Source organism: Haliaeetus albicilla, chromosome 17 (genome assembly GCF_947461875.1).
Source record: "Haliaeetus albicilla chromosome 17, bHalAlb1.1, whole genome shotgun sequence".
Classification (NCBI taxonomy): Eukaryota; Metazoa; Chordata; class Aves; order Accipitriformes; family Accipitridae; genus Haliaeetus; species Haliaeetus albicilla.
The window spans coordinates 21,610,922-21,630,022 of NC_091499.1; the positions used below are offsets into that span (position 1 = coordinate 21,610,922).

General features: G+C 35.2%; 1 protein-coding gene across 4 annotated transcripts in view; it reads left to right on the top strand.

Annotated features, from left to right (window-relative positions):
- Positions 1-19,101, top strand: part of AFG1L (AFG1 like ATPase) — a 77,616-nt gene that overhangs the window by 20,603 nt on the left and 37,912 nt on the right. For 3 of the 4 annotated variants that reach the window (XM_069804996.1, XM_069804994.1, XM_069804997.1), the window contains 5 exons: positions 3,083-3,134; positions 3,766-3,867; positions 5,346-5,476; positions 10,902-11,001; positions 13,922-13,980. In XM_069804996.1, the coding sequence (XP_069661097.1) occupies positions 3,083-3,134; positions 3,766-3,867; positions 5,346-5,476; positions 10,902-11,001; positions 13,922-13,980 (444 nt within the window). The remainder of the gene's footprint in view (positions 1-3,082; positions 3,135-3,765; positions 3,868-5,345; positions 5,477-10,901; positions 11,002-13,921; positions 13,981-19,101) is intronic. The other variant, XM_069804995.1, reaches the window with a different exon arrangement.

A 19,101-nucleotide genomic window follows, 5' to 3' on the forward strand; every position in this document is an offset into this window, starting at 1 on the left:
TAGCATGTCCTGATGATAATGAAACTTGGTGAAGCGCTTAAATTATGCTTTCTTAAGTTATTGCAAAGAATGTTATGGGAATTAAGAAACTTGGAGGACTCAAGGGGTTTGACACATTTGTGGTGATGCCCTTGTTTGAAAGGATGTGGTGAGTGTTCAAAACATACGTCTAAGGATTTCAAAATTCTTCCCTTCAAACTGAGACTTTGTGCATCCCTTAAAGTTTTTGGGTTTGTACATTTTAAATATTAGCTTTAACATCCTTAAATCTTATCATTGTTGCAAAAGGAAATTTATTGTCAACCAATTGAACATCATTATACTGAGACCCCAAATATGCCTCAGAATAATATAGAAGTGAGGAGAAGCACATTTCTTTAGTTTGTCTTCCTACATCTCCCACTTTTTTCCCTTTCCTCCTTGAAATAAACAAGACTACTCTTATTTTAGGGTCACTGCAGGATCTTCTGCATTAGATCTCTCCCCCTCCTTCTGTGGAGTGTGTATTTCAATAGGACCAAGATCGGTCTTCTGCTTTCTTTGCCCCCACATACCACTGACTTTCTTGACTGCTTGCTGTGCTCTGAGTTGAACAAACAGCATTGATTGGATTTTATCAGAAATCCTAGTGGAAGTTACTCTTTTTCTTATGCAACTAGCAGGCTTCAGAAGATGAGTGAGAATAATTTAAAAAAAAAAAAAAAATCCATTTTATTATCATGCAGAATAGCTTGAGAACGGTAGGATATCTGAGGTTCAGTATTAAAAGTCCACTGATCAAGTTTCCTTTTTTAAAGTAAAATACATGTTAAAAAAAACCCAACCCAAGAATTTAAAAATAAATTCTTAGTGTTGTACAATACCTGACAGGATTGTGGAAGCAAGTATCCTAAAAGTGTCAATAATGACACTTCTGGCAGAAGTATATGTAAAATATTTCCTACAAACTTCTTTAACTGCTCAAAGAGCATAAGAGTTTTTTTGGCATTCAGTTTGCTTTTAGAGATGGTCAGCTTCAGCAGTATCCATCCATATTTTTTTTTTTTTTAGCAATTAGATATCATTCAAAAATTGCTGTCTTCACAGAAAAACTTAATTGCATTTTTTAAATCAACTGGAAGTTGATTTAGACTTCTGTGGAGCCCAAGTCATTATATTTGTTTCCATTAGCCAAAAAAACCTTTTTCTGTAACATGTTTTCTAGAAGTGGTAAGTACTGGAGTGAGAATAAAATATGCCTAAAAAGACAAGCTTCAAGATGGTTAAACGTAATTAATAAACACTTTACAATGAAAAAAATGGTATAAAATGTAGGTGTTACTAGTTGTTCTGGTTATATAACCTTTATGAAGACAGATAAAGCAGTACTCTAAACATTGATTTGTTTTTCTAGCTTTGTGTCATTCCTCATGAAACTGCAAATCACATTAATGCTGCCTTTTTATGTAATAAATTTAATGTAGTCTTTTATCTTGTTAAAATGACTGTTGTTAATCTCAAATTAAAGATGAAATTCTTATGAATGTCTCTCATTTGGGTTTTTTTCCATTTCTCCTTTCTTCACTGTGTAACTTTGAGCATCAGTAATTTTAATGAGTACAAGCTCTTAAAAAGTACACAGTGAAAAATGTTTGTCAATTAAATTGTCTTGCAATGCTTTCAAAGCACTAGCAAATACTTGCAGCCTTGTCTATTAATGGAATGGTTTCAGAACATCTGAAACCCCGTTCAGCCACAGATTGATGATACAAATTTTTGATTATCCTATTAATATAGCTCTAAATTAAATCTATAAGTGGGTCTTATATAGGCTATGCTTGCATATTTTCTGAATGAACTGATACTATAGGACCTGAGACATTCTCTTTCTGCCTTCTGGTCATATATTTTCTTTAATTAGTGTTTTGCTGCTGACTCCCACATTTCTTTAACATGGCACTGTATTTTGAAAAGTGCTTTAGATTCAAGTTGTTTAGCAATTACCCAGCTCCAAATGAGACCACAGGGTTGCAGCTTTAATTTTCTTCTGTTTTGGCTCAGCTCATAGAACTCGGCAAGTGGAGCACTTGAAAATAACCAAATACTCTTCTGCAGTGTTTTTGTGGATGTCAATTCAGTTTCATGGATTTGATGAGGATTTTGTTAAGGTTTCCATTTTTTTAGAAACTCTTTCTTTTTAGAATTATACTTGGAAGTGGCTATACACAATTCTGAGTGGGGAGGACTGTTTCAAATTGAAAGTCTTGATGTTATTGCAGGTTTTTCCATAAAAATGTGTATTTGAGTAAAACAGAATAAACCATCAGGTGTCATAACATATGTCCTGAGTAATATTAAGAGATTAAAAATTCTTAAGCAGTATTCATTCAAGATAAACATAACTCACTTGAGAAAATTATTAATAGAAGGCATACTTTGAAAATAACCTTTTATATATATGTATATGTGTACACACACATGCATGTGTACATAGGTACATATTTTTGCTGTGACTCCATTGATTTTAATCATGTTTAAAACCAGAGATGATTCTGCATTTAAGATTCAGAGTGGAGAGAAAGGGACCTACAATACTCACTGGCTTTGCAATAGTGATTTTCTAAATCCTGATGTTTTATATCTTAAGCAGAGCTGCTTTAATAGGTATATAGTGCATATGTCTATGAATACTACAATTCTGATTAATTTTATATACTTTTTCCTAGGACTGTTTGTTCAAATGGCTTAGTGAGGAAAAGGATTTGTTTTGATGATGATGGATTGGGAAACATTTAATCATTTTATATGTGTTCTGGTAAAAAGGCCTGTGTGCCAGGACTGGGAATGGGGATACTTTCACAATGATCTAAAAAAACACCAACTCAAACCCTGCATGTGTGCTTGGACTCTTTTATAGAATTCGCACAAATACCATGTTAAGATTGCTTACCAATTCTCAGCTAATGATTTATTCGAGGTTAGACTTTGCTAGCTAGTGCTACTTCGGTGGTTAAGTGTAGCTACTTTCTTACTTTACCACAGCAATGTGCTTGCTTTTATTTTACCCCATATTTGTATTTATTCCTTTTCTCTTGATTTGCAGCTCTTTGCAAAAAACAAACCCCCAAAAGGTCTTTATGTCTATGGAGATGTTGGTAAGTTTCAGTTGCATCAATTTAAATGGAATTTTCTCTAAATGCAGGTTTATTAAAATTCTGAAGTGTCTAAAAGCTTTATGTTTATGTAGCATTATTGCTTTAATGAATTTCCAGGATTAGTTTTCTTCCACGTTTTGATGTTATGTAATACAATTATACTTTGAATTCTGGAAGCTGTTGGATTGGACTACATTACCATGTGTAGTTTTTTCAATGTTACCCACTCACTAATATTTGAGAATGCAATTTAAGAATTTGGGAAGTAATTGAGGGGGCCACAGAGGGAATTTATATATTCTAATTGCAACAATGCGGCATGAAAACATACTCACTTTCAAAAGGAAATACTAAGGATGTTTTCTGGATGCATATAGAGCCATTTCTGCAACCTTTGGGCCATGTCTGTATGAATCAAAATTTTAAAATAGAAAAATAAAAATGCAGTTGTTCCAAGTTTTTGAACAGAAAATATAACTGATCTTCACAAACAGTCTGGTCTTGTACTTATTTTGTAGAAGAGTATAGTTTCTTTAGTTCAAAGCTAATGAAAAATCATTATTGTAATCAGTACGTACTGTTCTTAAATTAACTACCTGTTGGGTGGTTTTTTTGTTTTTTTTATCTGAAGGCACAGGAAAAACAATGGTGATGGACATGTTCTATTCTCACTTAGAAGTAGAAAGGAAAAAGAGAGTCCATTTTCATGGCTTCATGCTAGATGTACACCAGAGTAAGTGCAGACGCAGGTATTTACAAGAATTTTATGAAATATGGTATCTATAAAAAAAGTCTGTCTCATTCTCGTATTCATATTAATCAGCGTAACTGTAAGTATTTAAGCAAAAAATGTAAAAAATAGGAGAGAAGTTAAAGGATTTTAGCATTGTCTGTCATACCAGAGTAGATATTAATTGCATATTATTTCTCAAGTATCTTTTCTGAAATATTCTATATACCTGATTATATAGAAAACTTGGGTGTATATTTAGGATTAAATCCTTAACTGGTATCTTTCTGAAAGATTCTGTATACCTGATTATATAGAAAACTTAGGTGTATATTTAGGATTAAATCCTTATCTGTTTTCCAGTTACCAATTAGCTTATATGCAATCTGAAGAAGGCAATTGCTGAAATTGAAAGAGTAAAGGTTAAATTCAATCTGTATTTTGAATAAGCAATAACTAAATCAGGTATGAATACCAAGGAGAATGAGAACTGTTCTGGTTGACAAACTTAGTAATACTATCAGCAATTTAGAGGAAAAAATAATAGAAGGAAGCTCATCCTAACTTTCAGAAAATTTTCTGACAGGGTGAATAATGCACTTTGTTTTGACAGATACTGTTTTACGTATTTTAAAACTTGCTTCTGTTTCTAAATTCTATGACCTTAAAATACTGTGAAATTGTTAAATAATGCTGTAATTTACAAGCATTGTGACACCTGCATTTTTCTTGGGAAGCTTTCATCGGTGTAGACAACTTCTGCCACTTTCAGTGCCCTCTCTTCTATCATTGTTGGGTCACTGTTGAGATTTTCTGTTTCCATTTCTTGTCATTTGTGCTTAATCTTAACAAAGGTAGCTTCTTACTGAGGATCTTTGTTTTCTGAATGTTTGTTTAGTCAGATGGAATACAATCTATGAGACAGTAAATTATGAATGTAATAATCTTACTTTGTACCAGTACCATCATCTTTACATTTAAAAATATAACTGTGTTGCTATGTCTGAGTTCTTTTAACTAAATGCATTCTAAGCATGCCTTCAGAGGATGCAATGCACAGAGCCGTGTCATTGATTTGTAAACATCATAAGGGTTTTTCATACTCAGAGATAAGATTAAGACAGAAAATGCCAAATTACAAAGTGAAACTGAAACTAAGATCATGAATTGGAGCAAGAGAAAACTGTAATTTTTATCAGTTTTTAAAAGATAAAGTATAGGTCTGTAGCTTTCAAGGGTTCTTTGATTTTTGTTTTACATATTTCTAAACAAGAAAATATGAATCGCAGAATCCTGAGCTTTTAATGGTTGCCTGGATGTGGTTGAAAATTGTTTTGCCCTCTTGAAATTGGACTAAATTGGAAGCTTTCTTATTTTTACTGGACTGGGTTACTTTTTATTTGGTAGCTAAATAATTTTGTTCTCCGTGTCTTAGAAAAAGCAATAAGAAACATTTGTTCTTTTCTGTTTTATCAACTGAGGAATACATCGACTTAAGCAGAGCTTGCCAAAAAGAAAGGCAGGATTTATGGCCAAATCATATGACCCAATTGCACCAGTAGCAGAGGAAATAAGCGAAGAGGCTGCTCTCTTATGTTTTGATGAATTTCAGGTAAGAAGTCAGAGATTACTGCTGCACTTCAAGGGAAACATCATAAAATTACTTTTGATCTTAAAATATGACACTTGTTACTGCCAATATAGTGTTTGAATCACTGGCCAGTAGTGAACTATAGAAGTTGAAGTGTAGAAGTCATTTCACAGTTTTGAAGATGGTGTTTGTTGGTGTTTGTTTTCTTTTTCCAGGAGATAAGATGCAAGTTGGGGGTGTAAGTCCCCTTGTAGTGCTTTCATTTACCAGTCTGGTTACTGGTCATACAAGGGGGTATTGGAGTTGGTGACAGGCTTATGAGTACTTCAGGGGAGGGACCACCATCCTGTACTGAGTCTGTCCAGTGCCCAGGAGAGTAGCTGTCTGATGCTTGGCATGCCTGATCTTTGCTGTAGTTCCTGTAAGGCAACAAAAGCATCTCAGTGTGATTAAGGAAGTGGAAATAACTTGTCAAATTCAACCTAAATTCTTTCCTGAAGTTATTGGAGCCTTTGGCATGTCAGTGCCAGATTATATCAACATAACTAATATTTTAAGAAACCTTTATTGAATTGAGTGTGAAAATTAAAAATAAACTCATAAAATGATCATTGCCCAAGCTAACTTGGTTGTTTCATTTGTTTTACACAGCTTGTGAATTTTGTTTTAAGGGCACGTCACAAATTTAAGTGTAGAATTGCTTTATAAAAATTTTTAGGAGAGAGGCTAGAGGTATTTGGCAGCTTTAATCAGCTGAGATTTTTATAATTCAGAGAGAAAATGCAGAACAAGTTAAGAACAGATCTGTGTTAGTTCTCAAATCACCAATAGTAAAAGAATTGTCTATTAACTGTAAATTGTCTGTGTTATGCTCTTTAATACATTACTGAAATGGATAGAGCAATTTATATCTCTTGCTATTATTTTACAAGCCTGTGCACCTGAGAAAATAACTGGTTTATGATCAGCTCCCATGAAGGGGATTTTTGTAGCTGTAAAGTAGTAGTGTTCTTGTTTTAAGTTACTCTTGCATTTTTTGACAAGGGGGAGTCCTTTGATCCATGGTTTCAGAATGGGTGGGGTCATTGCAATTGCTGCTGTTTGATCATTTTAATTGTGCTTTATCTAGTGAATATGAATGCTGGGCTTCGAAAACTTGCAGTGTAAAACCTAAATACAGAGACAGTTATATTTACACTATGAAGAAATGGGAAGGTTTGGAGAGGGCAGGGAGGAGCGTTAACTGTCATGACATCAAATGCTCAAATGGTAGAAAGAGCCGTCTTTGTTGTACCATATATTAGTGTAAAAACCTGCTTTTCTGTGTGAATGCCCACTGCTTTCATATCCTGGTGGTGCTGTTCCCAGACTGTCATGTTTGCACATTTTAAGGGGAGAGACTGGTATTTCTTGTTTCCAAATTGATAGGCTGCTCCCCCTGCTGACTTGCTTGAAGTACATCAGTCACTTCAGTTGTAAAAATCACCTGTGTTTTTGACGGTGGGTCACAGTTGGGAAAGTAATACAAGAATTATACTTTAAACTGTGTTTCTAAGACTTTGCATTCTTATGTGAATTTTAAAATTCTACCTGTTCTGGGTGTACTAATACTCTAAATTCACAGATTTTTGAATAGCTGGATTTCTTGACTGATTTTCTGTAGCATGGAACATTATGCAGGCTTTGGCTACTGAAGAGGAGTCCCAGCTTTCTGAAATTTTGCAGAAGGCACTGAATTTGGGATAAGAAACCTTCTGCTTAAATAGTCATGAAGTAGTGCAGTGACTGGAAGAGCAGCTCACATGGTGACACAATTAACGTTGATAATAAAGAGCCACCTCTGTTTGAGGATGTTTGCAGCTCTTTTCCCTAGTGGATATAATGGCTTGATTTCACTGCAGTCTGATTCACTCATATTTAAAGAATTGCTAGATTAAAATGAAACTGGAAAAAGCTGGGGCCTCAGAACATAAACTGGTCTGACTTGCAGACAAAGCTACTGTCTGTTTTGACAGATGGAAAGTCAAGTTGGGTCTATACTACTTTGGCAAAATATTTGTGTGTGGAGGAAATACCAGAAAAGTATTGAGATTTGCTTGAAACACTTCGGGTTGCTTACAAATACCTGTTGGAAAAAAAGGAGAATAAGCTGAATTTATTTATTTATCTTAAGATCAGACACATAGACGAATGATAGAGTAACAGCAAAAAGTAACATTAATGCTCATATTTCAGAGGAAACCAAATGCAGAACTTCAAAAGATAAAAGCATTGCTGAGGTTGCACATTCCTCTGACAGTGGGCTAAAGCACAACAGAAGTACTCTGTCTGAAGTGAATCTTGTTGCAAAGCCTAGAGAACTGTTGAACTAGTGGAGAGTAGACTAATTGATGTAGAAAAATATTTCAGTACTTTTAAAGTAGTTTTGTGTGTTCCAAAATATTGTTGTATTAAAAAAAATTAAAAATTACTGTGTCTTAAATGTTTCTTTTTGCAAATACTGTGTGATAGCCAGGACCTTAGTGATGGTGCTAAGCTTCGGAGTTTGTCCCTTCTGAAGCAGGTGCTTCATCAGCATTTGCCTGAGCCACAGGCTCTTGGGTTATTAAAGCATTGCTACTTCTTCCTGATCTTTGTCATACAGTTTACTGTAAATATTAAAGCCTTTTTTTTTTTTTTAATTTCACAAAAGTCTTAACCCAATCTAAAAGTGTCCTCGTTTTGAAGAAAAACCCTAGAATTAAGCCATTTGTAATTATAATTTTGATGTTTCAGAACACAGAAGCTGGCCAATAAGGGCCTAGTTATTGTTTAGTGATCAAATAACTATACACAGGTAATTAGAAGCTCTAATTCTGGTGTGTGACTGTAACCTATGTTAGTTAGTATCAATAATGAAAACAGAATCCCTATTTCTTGGTAAGCTGAATGATCATACAGTGTTAGGCTTTATATACCATCAGTACCACTTGGACTTAAAGGAAACTACAATTTAGGGAGTTTTTACTAACCTGCATGCTATTAAAAGCCTCTAATAAAAATTAGGCTCTTATTTTTGTGCTAATACTAATTGCTGATAATACATGCTTATGTTTGTCATTCATTAGGTGGAACTGTACCAATCAGTGGCTGACTGAGTCTCAGGCACTTACACATGTAAATTAACTATTAGCCTAGTGTTTTTTCTTTTTTCCTTTTTTTTTTTTTTACGTGAGTCATAATGCAAAACAGCACTAGGTCATAAAAATCTTTTCTCTTAAATGCTAATGAAATTTCTCCATTTTCTCCATTAGCAGGCTCTACTTATTGGTAATTTGTAGCCTTTGCTTTTGTTCTCTGTTGCAATGAATACTGGAGACAGTAAAAACCATGAGAAATGACAATGCTTTAGTTACTGTCTTCTACCTGCTTTACCTTGTAGAAATTTTCTGTCTTTCCCAAGCTGTATTAGATAAAAAGAGTTCATATTTGCATCCCAGTTCTCAAAATGGTTCTCTTGCTTTTTGACAGAACTTTCGAGAGGGGTTTTTTTCGTAATGGAGTTGAAAACATCAGAATTTTGCATCAAATAACAATTCTCAATAACAAGAGAACGTTATTGTGTTAGTTTGTGAGCATTAATATTCTTTCCCTCCCTGTTTTCTAAAGGTAGCATGCTTTGTATTTTTAAATAAATCATTTTGTTACAAACTTTTTTTATATAATAAATTTTTTTAAAACTTTGCTATTGCGTTTGCTTTGTTGTACAAGAAATTCAGTTACCCCTATAATGCACATATATACTGATTCCTTGTGTGTCTTTTTTATTAGGAACGGGGGAAGTTCCTAAATTCTAGTATTCAAAAGAGATGAATTATTGATAGGTGGGTGCATAAGCAGATATATTAGACATGTAGTACAATAGTGAATTACTACATGCTTTTTGGAATACTGGATCTTAGTGATCAGAGATATGCAAATCTGAGGGGTGTGTTACTGATTGTATAAAAGTTTGTTTTTGAAAAAGGAAAAAAAAAATCCATATTAATGCATTCCATAGAACTTATTAGAAGAAATTTTTGGAAGAAGGAAACTGGTGTTTACATGTGGTTCCTTATGAACACTATTGCTTCTAAAATAGCTGTCAGAAATGTAACCTAAGTTTTTTTTTACTGTCTCTTGTGTTGAATTAAATTTTTTTGCTGCCCAGAAAGGTCATTTAGAAATGGGGGAATGATGGAGGGTGGGGTGGAGGACTGGTGGAGTAGGGAAAAAAATTATACTGGTTAAAGTCTTTCTGTAGATGTATTACTATCAGAACATACACATCTAAACTGGTGAAAGCATAGCAATCTGTTGCGTAATGAGTGTGTACAACTCTCAGCATGCCACCACTTTTTTATTTCCTCAGAATTGGGGTCTGTTTTGATAAGTCAAAATGCAACAAGTGTCTACATAATAATCAAAGGGAATGTAGGAGAAACAAGTGTAATGATAATAAAGATGGTTTACTTATTAAGGTTGCTGATCTCAGCTGGTGAACTCCTGTAAAATATAAATTGCTGTTGTAACAATGGGCTTTTTTCAGAAAAATCTATTACATTTTTTTCATTTGTACAGGGTGGTTTCTGTGTCCCTTTTATTTCTTGGTACTGTAAAGCAAGTTCGTTGAACTAAATATTTAAAGAAATTTTACTTTATGGCTTATTTTTTAGGTTTTTTTGTTGTTGTTTTTTTTCTTCCCCAGTATCACTTGTCCCACCCATTTTTATTTTTTATTCGTGTTTTGTGCCTGAAGGTTAGAAGAGGCTGACTGTGCTGGAAGTGACTGCGTGCCTTTTGATTATTCATGGACAGTAATAGAAGGCACTTAAAAAGAACAATGAAATTGCTTATTTTTGTGATGGGCCATCTGTTGAATTGTTTTTTGCAACAATCACACAATAGTATCTATGTCATATCATTCTATTTTCAACAGCAGCTGATTATGTATATAGTTGGCTACTTGTCTTTATTTCTGAAGTCCCACGACCATTTAAATTCACCTCTGCAAACCTTTGCCTCAAAGGTAATAGAAATGTAAAACAGCCGGTGTGTATTATCTTTCTGTCTTTTCATGTTTTTTCTGGTTTTTTCATGCTGTTTCTAATTAATTAGGCCTCTTAAATGTTTAGGTCTGTTTTCTGTGTCTCCCACCTGTAGTTTTATAATAGAAGTTAACATGGAATCATTTAGCAATCGGTAAAGAAATGATGGAGTTCCGCAATAAAGAGCGGGCAAGTTTTGAAAGACTGTGGTACATTCACTGCTTATTAATTATCCCTTTTATTTTTTCTCACCAAGCAATAATTAGAATCTTTCTCCATGGCTTTCACTAACAAGCATTTTTCCTAGCTACAAAGCCACTTGCGGATCTATTGCGGCGGAAGCTGAAAGCAAGATAAAACAAATGTGTTGTCTTCTACAGGTCACTGACATTGCTGATGCCATGATTCTGAAGCAGCTTTTTGAAAATCTTTTCCAAAATGGGGTTGTCGTTGTGGCAACATCTAACAGGCCGCCAGAAGGTAAAAACAAACATGCTACTAGTAGTATCCTAATACAATGAATCTCAGTATCTTACAAAACAATTGTATTAAAATCATACAGTATTTAATACTACAAAACTCCAAGAATCTGAGATGTTCCGATTTGTCCTGCTTTTTTGTGTTCTTAAGGAAGAAAGGTTTTTCACTAAGTCTTACTGCTCCCTTCTCTCAAACTCAGGGTGTTGGTCCCCCCCCCTCCTGTGTTTTCTGATCTTCTCTATTCTGTCCAAGCCAGTGGGAGGGTATCTGGGGACAGGGGAGTTGAGGAGGAGTGAAATATTTCCTCTGTTTTGGATGTATTCAAGGATAGGAAAATATCATATTCTGCAGAAGAGAGGGGAAATGAGATTATATTCCTTCCTGGTTTCTAACTCGGAAACTTGCAGACGTGATCCACCAGCTCAAAGGAGAGCCCCTTATCAAGATGCCATTCTCACAGCCCGGATTGAGGTCACTCATTGGGAATTACTTAGGTGGAGAGTTGTTTCTATTTCTAACACTATTTGTGGATAAAGGGTGTTTAGCTAGGTAGGTCCTTCTACAAAGTCCCCAAATCTGTATGGGTTTTAACCAAGCAGTAATTTTAATTTTTTGCAGAGGAGAAAAATGTTTGTTGTACTGTAGCATTAGCAGTTAGCGTAATGCATGCTTTCTGTGCAACTTTTATGACACTTCAGATTAATTTCAGATGTTTGCAAAAAATACTGAAGAGTTACAGTATTAACTAACAGTTAATTTTTCTACCCAAATTGATTGAGTAAAAGGGAATCACTAAAGATTTACAATGCACTTCATGTTAAAAAAAAAAAAAAAAGGGAAGAAAACACTCAAATGTTTTTATTAGAGGGGGAAATAATTTCCCATTGGTTTATTTTCCTTGTTTGAGCAAACAAGATGAAATCATAACTGCTGTAGTTGGGTTGACTACAGATAAACTGGACACTAGTTCCTCACTCAGTTGGGAACCATCCTTGTGTTTTTTGAAGTGCTACTCCTTAAAGTTCAGGAGAGATTTTTACTGTGACTTGGGGATTGTATCCCACATCTTAAATTGAGCTGTCAGTTTGTGACCATTATCATTGTATAGGGTTTTTAATACATATTAAGTCACTGTGTCAACTTGAAAGACATCCACTTGTGCTAGCTACCCAACAGAGGATGTCAAGAATAGTGTCTCCAGAACTGAGCTGTGTTGCAGTCCAGGTGTTGGTCAATGCCTGTCTCTTCTTCCCTTCTCACTACTCCTGCGTGCTCATGGTGTGTGTCTGAAATCCTCCCACAGGAAAGAGAGTTTGGTTAGCATACTATGCTGCATCAGGGTTTAAGACTGAATTGAGAGATTTGTTTCTTGTGGATGCAAAGGGTAAAAGTAGCTTTTTCATTAGAGAGCAGATATACCCAGCTGCTGACTATTAGTGATACTCTTAACCATGTTAAACTTCTGCCCCAGAGGAATATAAAGGAAAATACTCAGGTGCAGTGTTTGAGGAATGTGGGCTTCATTTCTCCACCAAAATTACTGTTTATTTTTCTCATCCTCACAAAACAGAGACATAATACAAAACTCACAGCCTTATTAACTAGAAGAACTAACAGAAGTAGCTGTTTTATAGTACTGTTACATGTTCATTAATTTTTGCAAGTAAATATGCAGCTGGCTGCTGTTTTAACAAGTGTATAGCTATCATGATTTGCAGAGTTATGAATGAGAATGATACATGGCTTCATACAGCTTTGTTAGAGTGCAGAATCACCTTCACTGGTAATTTTCCTAAACGTTTCAGTGTATGTATCCAATTTTGTGAAAACCATTTTGTAGGTGTCCTGTTGGTTTCTCTTGCATACTGAATCTTCTGGTTTGTCATGCATACTGGATCTTCTGTCCACCATGACATGTTGGCAGAGCACCCATCAGGCATTATGCAGAATATAGGTAGTATTAATAGCCTGACATGGTCTTTGCCAGGAATTTTGGTGACCTATCTGCCAGGTGTCTGTATTCTTTTATTTATTCCTCCTGTCAGTCATAGGTGCTGCACTGCCCTTTTATAAGGCTTCCTAATATTAATGAAAAAGAGCAGCCCGTTGTACTGTTTAAGTGATAACATTTTCAATGAACAAGTCATTCTGTTATGAACATGTTGGGCAGTTGGATAGTTTCCAGAGAAGAGAACTCTATGCTGTATAAAATACAGAGATAAATACAGAAAATGCTGCTTTGCAGTTTGTTTTTATAATTTTCTTTTTGTTGAGTGCAGATTTGCATTTTGTTACATAACATTCTAATTTTTTTAAAAAAATTCTGTTGTATTTTTAGCAACTTTGCATAAGTTTACATATTCATTTAATTTATTCCCCCCCGTAGGGATGACCCCTTTTTTTTTTTCCTTTGGAAAAGGGAGTGTGCCTGGTAGAATTGCTAGAAGATAAAGTGTACCACAGTACACTGAATGAGAATTATACTAGCTTTGTAAACTCAAATAGCATATTTTTAGTTTATGTTGGGTTTTTTCCCTCTGCCAAATACTTGGGACTTAGCAGTTCCATAGTTTTGGCCTTATAATCATATGAATGTATACCCAGCATTACAAATCCTTTTTTATATCCTTACTTTAAAACATGCTGGTCTTATTTCTTCTGCTAAAACCAGTTATATGTCGTTAGAGATTTAAGTCATCTTTTACTCCCTGCCTTTTTCAGGCTTTCTCACAATGTTCCTTTCTTCCTTAAGAATGTGTTGAATTTTCATACAGCAGAAGAAATCAATTTCAGCTCTCCTTTTCCGCCTTTTGTTCCTCCTCTCTCTAGCAACACTGAGTTTTATTTGCCAGACTAAAAGACAAGCTGACATTCTTATTAAGACTAAGTAGCAAAATGGTACTGATTTTCTTTCTTTCAGATCTCTATAAAAATGGTCTTCAGAGAGCTAATTTTGTACCATTCATTGCTGTGCTGAAGGTAAGGAGAGTCACTTGTTAAATGCTTTCCAATTTTGCCTGCTGTATTAATAAATTAGAGATTTGTACAGGATTGCTTTGATACTAGTTTCCAGATAAGATGTATAAGCTTTAACTGTTTGGGGCAAAAATAATTCAAGGTAGGGCAAAAAGGAGCTCTTTCTCTATAGAATTAACATGTCTTGAAAGCTGGACATTTTTAGTATGACAGAAAGTTACCTTTTTGACCAAGGTAGCAGAATTTGTTTGGATAAGACTTTCTTACTGGTGTGTATATGCCATGTAACGTGGTATTCCTCTAACAGTTATACTGTAGTGTACTTGTGGGCATCTTACACTTACTATGCTACAAAAACTTGGTGTTCCTTTGGTGTAAGGAAAGTAGCGTTCTGTATGTACCCCTCAATTACCTTGTTTCTGGGTCTTTCTCGTGTGTAAGTGGTTTTCTGAATGGGTATTTGAGGCTTCACGTAATGTTCAACAAGCAGCAGTTCTGAAGCAAGCTTCCTGGAGTTTGCATGTTGTGGTGCAGCAGGCTGTAAACTGTAATTGCTTCATTTAGGTTAAAAAATGGAGCATCCTTTCTTGATGTGAATAATACAGTCAGTGCTTATTTTGCTATTAAAAATGTGAGTTCACCATATGTTCTTTTTAAGTTCTGGCCAAGTTGCGTTTAATTCACAAGCTACGGTTGTATTGTTACGTTATTGAGGGCTAGCATATAGCTCCTGTGTCCTGCTCTGTCTGGATTGACGTGACATGTAAAATGGAAATAACAGCACTTCCCTACCTCACAGAAGTATTGCCAGCGTAAATATATACATAATGTTAAATATATCAATATCTAAGATAAAAGAAAGGTAAGGTAGAGTTTAGGGTAGGTTGGGCTTAGTTAAATCCTAAGATGGCTCAATTGCCTAAGCATCTTTGAAAATCCCATCTAATGTTGACATTTGAGCAGCTACCAGGTTTACTGAGTTAATATGCCATTGACATGTATGCAGCACTCCTATGTATCTCAGAATGGCTGTGTATGAAGTCAGGGAGGTCACCAGTGAAAGTAGTTTTTACCTGGATGGCTTTAGAGAAGTAAGAAACATAAAAATAACTGAACAACCACTTCCACTTCAGATTCTTGAAAAGGGTTTATTCTGTAGCTGACTTCATTGAATGCAGGGAGAGGTCCTGATCATAGAGCATTTTGAAGAACAGTAGTAGTTTCATATGCATGTGCTTTTTGAAATGCAGCAACCATGGCAAACCTTTCTTTTCTATATATCTTTCCTTGTTGACTCTTAGTTTTCTTCCTTGATAAATGTAAGGCTCTTTCATTTCACTGATGATCAGACTTAAAGAATATCTCTCATGTATGCTTATTTGTAGTTTCCTTTTTTCTCTTTTTGGCTAGCTGAAGAAAAAAAGTGAAATGTAGTTTGTGCATACAGAACGCCTCATCAAGACTGGGAAAATAATCTAAATTTTTACAAGGGACCTTGTAGATAGAATGCTGAGAGAAACTCTGAAGGTGAATTGGTTTAGAGCTGTGACAGGGGATAGAGTAGTTCAAAAAGAAACAAGTAGCACAACCCAGACTAGAGGTAGATGGACATTGCCATAATAATGAATGAAGGGAGAAAAAACTCAACGCTCTATTCACAAGGGCCTTTCTAAAATTCTTGACTACGTGTTGTTGTTCTTTCCCCTACATTTTTGTGTTTTAACACTGCTCTAAATGTATCTGCCTTTAATGTTATTTTAATAAATGTAACCAATATAACATAATTCTTTCCCCAAAACGTAATGCCTGAAAGATGGATCGGAGGAAACTTATCAATAAATGCTTCTCTGACCTTAGTTGGAAAATGGAAGGGCAATGGCAAGGTATTAAAAACAATAATAAAAAAATTTCCAAATCTGCATTTTGAATTTACCACATCAGAAGTAGGCATTAAAAAACCCACACTGGAATGTATTTTAAAGTAAGATTTTTAACAAGTGACCTTTACATTACAAAGGTGTGGATAGAACTAAATTGATTCTCTGGCTGTGGTAGTTTGAGAAATGTATTTTTATGTCTCCCCAATGTGAGTATAATCTGTATCATGGCATTGGTGTTAATGGATTGGAGTAGCTTCTGCCTCAGCTGTTTATAATTCTGTATATGACTTTAGGAAATGTAAAGATGATAACTTCCAGGGTTTTGCATGGAAATATAAAGGAAAAATATTACATCGGATGCTTGCAGATGTTTGATTTACTGTCTTCTCTGCCTTTACCTCACTCCAAGCCATATGTGTCTGTGGTAGTGGCAGTCTCATCTAACCTGTTCCCTGGTGGTGGCTTTGACAACTTGGACTAAATCCTGTCACAGTTTTCTCTAGGCTCAGAGCCTCCTGCAGGGCTTTTATTTGGAGTTTAGTGGTGGTGAATGGGTGGGTTGGTTTTGTTTGTTTGATTCAGAAATTAACTTTTATGATCGTAAATCTTTAAAATAAGGCTTTAGCACTAAAAGTAGTTCAAGTTCAACACAGGATCTTTGAATTCCTTTAAATATTCTTGGGAAGATGGGGTGAATGGGAAGTATTAACAGTACATTTCTGTGAAGAGATACTTCACTTGAAATAGATTTCAGGCTGTTTCCATTCCTCATAAATGGAACACATAGTTCCTAGATACCCTGGTAACTGTTACACAAAAATCTTTCCCTGTCTTCAAATGATCAAAAGAAATGGTTTCTTTCCTGGATCTAGCATTAGCCATGTCCATCCTCGATTTTGTTGTTGTTTTTATTTTCTTCAGCCTATATAATTCCAGTATCTGTATTTGGGTTCATATTTCTTACAAAGATAACTACAATCCCATTTCTGTGGAATAAGCAAAAAGGTGAAACAGTGCTCTGGGGAAGACACAGTTATCTCGCGAAGTTTGTCTGTATTGCTTTTCCAGGTGGTAGATTACAGGGGGCAAGTGATTGCTGAGTGCCTGCAGTGGGAGATGCAGTTGGTGAGTTCCACTTTCTGGGGCCACGTAAAAGCTCCAGGTCTGTGTAGTTGGGCAGGCCAGTAAGACAGCAGCTCTTCCTGCCCTGTGTGTGTCCCCTGCCCAATTCTGAACCTATCCCAGTAAGTAGTTTGAGATGTAATTTTTCAGTGATTCTTTAGTCCTCTAACTTAAAGTGGTAGTTTGGATAAACAGGGAAAAACTCTCAATTGATCGGTTAGTTTTTGTGGCTGAAATTTTTTGGGACGCAATATTCTTTATGGCAGGGCTTTGTTTCTGCAACAGATAAGAGTGCTTCTTCAGTCCATGAAATTTTATAAAGATAGAGCTTTACAGAGATAAGAAGTATTAGGAAGGAAAATCTTTTAATTCTATAATTGCAATTAGATTCAGTTCCTTCCGATTGAGCTTTTAATCTTGTGGCATCTCTTACCAAGCATTTTAAAGTGCATGGAACGCCTGAGTGGTTTGTTGTTGGGTTTTTTGGTGTTTTGGTTTGGTTTTTTTTTGGCAAAGGCAGTTCTTGAAAAGAAAAACATTCATTGCTCACAGTTACTTTGTTCAAATGTTTAGAGCAGAAATACTCAAAAAATTGTTAATCTAAACCAATAAGAAATATAAAAATTTTCTAAACATTTTAAAACTGGTTTACAAATGAAGCTATCTATCTTTAACAACTTGATGTAAGATCTGAAGTTAGGCTCTTAAAAAAAAAAGAGAAAGCACACTTTGTTTTACTGGTTTGGCAGTAATTTTAGCAACATTTTACTTTTTGCAGACATTTAATGAAGACATTTATATCAACCCTAAACTGTTCTGGAATCCTAATTCTAATTCAGTGACTAGTTCAATGCTTAATTGTTCAGACAAACAGGAAGGAAAGCACCTCAAATAGTTTGTTGTGTATAATCTATAACTTCAATGAGCAGTTCTTGAGTTTCCAAAGGTTTCCTGGAACCATAGCGTGAAGTTTTAAAAAGTCAAGGCAAGTCAAAATACCAAATATGTAATGTCTGCATTTTCTCAGGTTTTCTTCTTGCAGTGGACCTGCACTGCAGTAAATTCTGACTGAAAGTCAGGAGGTTTTAGGGCTTTTCATAGCCTGAGTATACCTTTAAAAGGTACAGTTTTAAAATAAAATGTTTGGCTTTGGCTACCTGCATTTTGCTTTAACTAAAGAGAAAGAATCAACCAGAAGCCTGTTGTCAGTAGGACATGAAATTACTGTAAGCTTCCTATAGTGAACTGTTTTTTTCTTCTGCTATTAGGGACCAATTGTACACTCCTCTCAAATAGAAAGCAATGTATTTTTATACGCTGTATTGTTCACTGTCTTTCTCAAAATTGGTTGATATTTATTTATTGACATTGTTGCCTACTCTGGTTGGTTTTAATTAAAATATACTCTTTCTTTCAAAGCAAGAAATGGAGGAATTTAAAAGTATTTTCATTTTTCAATAACTTAGTTTGAATACGTGAGAAATATTTGTTTAAAACATTTAGAGCTGTCCCTAAGGAAATTGTGGGAGTTAGTTTTGTACAAAGGCATCTGGTAGATATAAAATGTCTTTGATGGTGCACTCGGCTTTTGTCCAACCACCTGTGTGAGAAATGCAGAGATTTGTTGATTGGCGGGTCTGCCTCTACCCGCCCCCCCAAAGTCATCTCCTTGATGAAATTGATTTGTCAGTTTGTTCCAGTCTAATGGTGTGATAGCCCAGCAGCTTTCAGTATGTTGAATAGTTAAAACCTGCTTTTGAGGTCAGTGTCAGCCACTCTGACCCCTGTGAACTGTCACCTGAGTCAGAATTGCAGGGATTAGGCCTTTGATATTGTGATGGCTTTGCCTATCAATTGACTTTTTCATTACTGAAGATGTTGGGCCTTTTGTTTCCCTTCTTAGTATGTAACCAAGCAAACTCCTAAGTAGAAGGAGCATTTGTTCTTGTTCTCTCTCTCTGCAAGTAATAGAAGTACTCATCTTTTGTGAAGCATACCTAATTAAACATAGAAAAAATTAAAAGTAGAAAATATAGCATGATGGCAAGTATTTTTGTGCTGAACATCAGTATAATTTCTGGGTAGTTTTAGTTTGACAAATTTATAAGACTGTCAACTAACA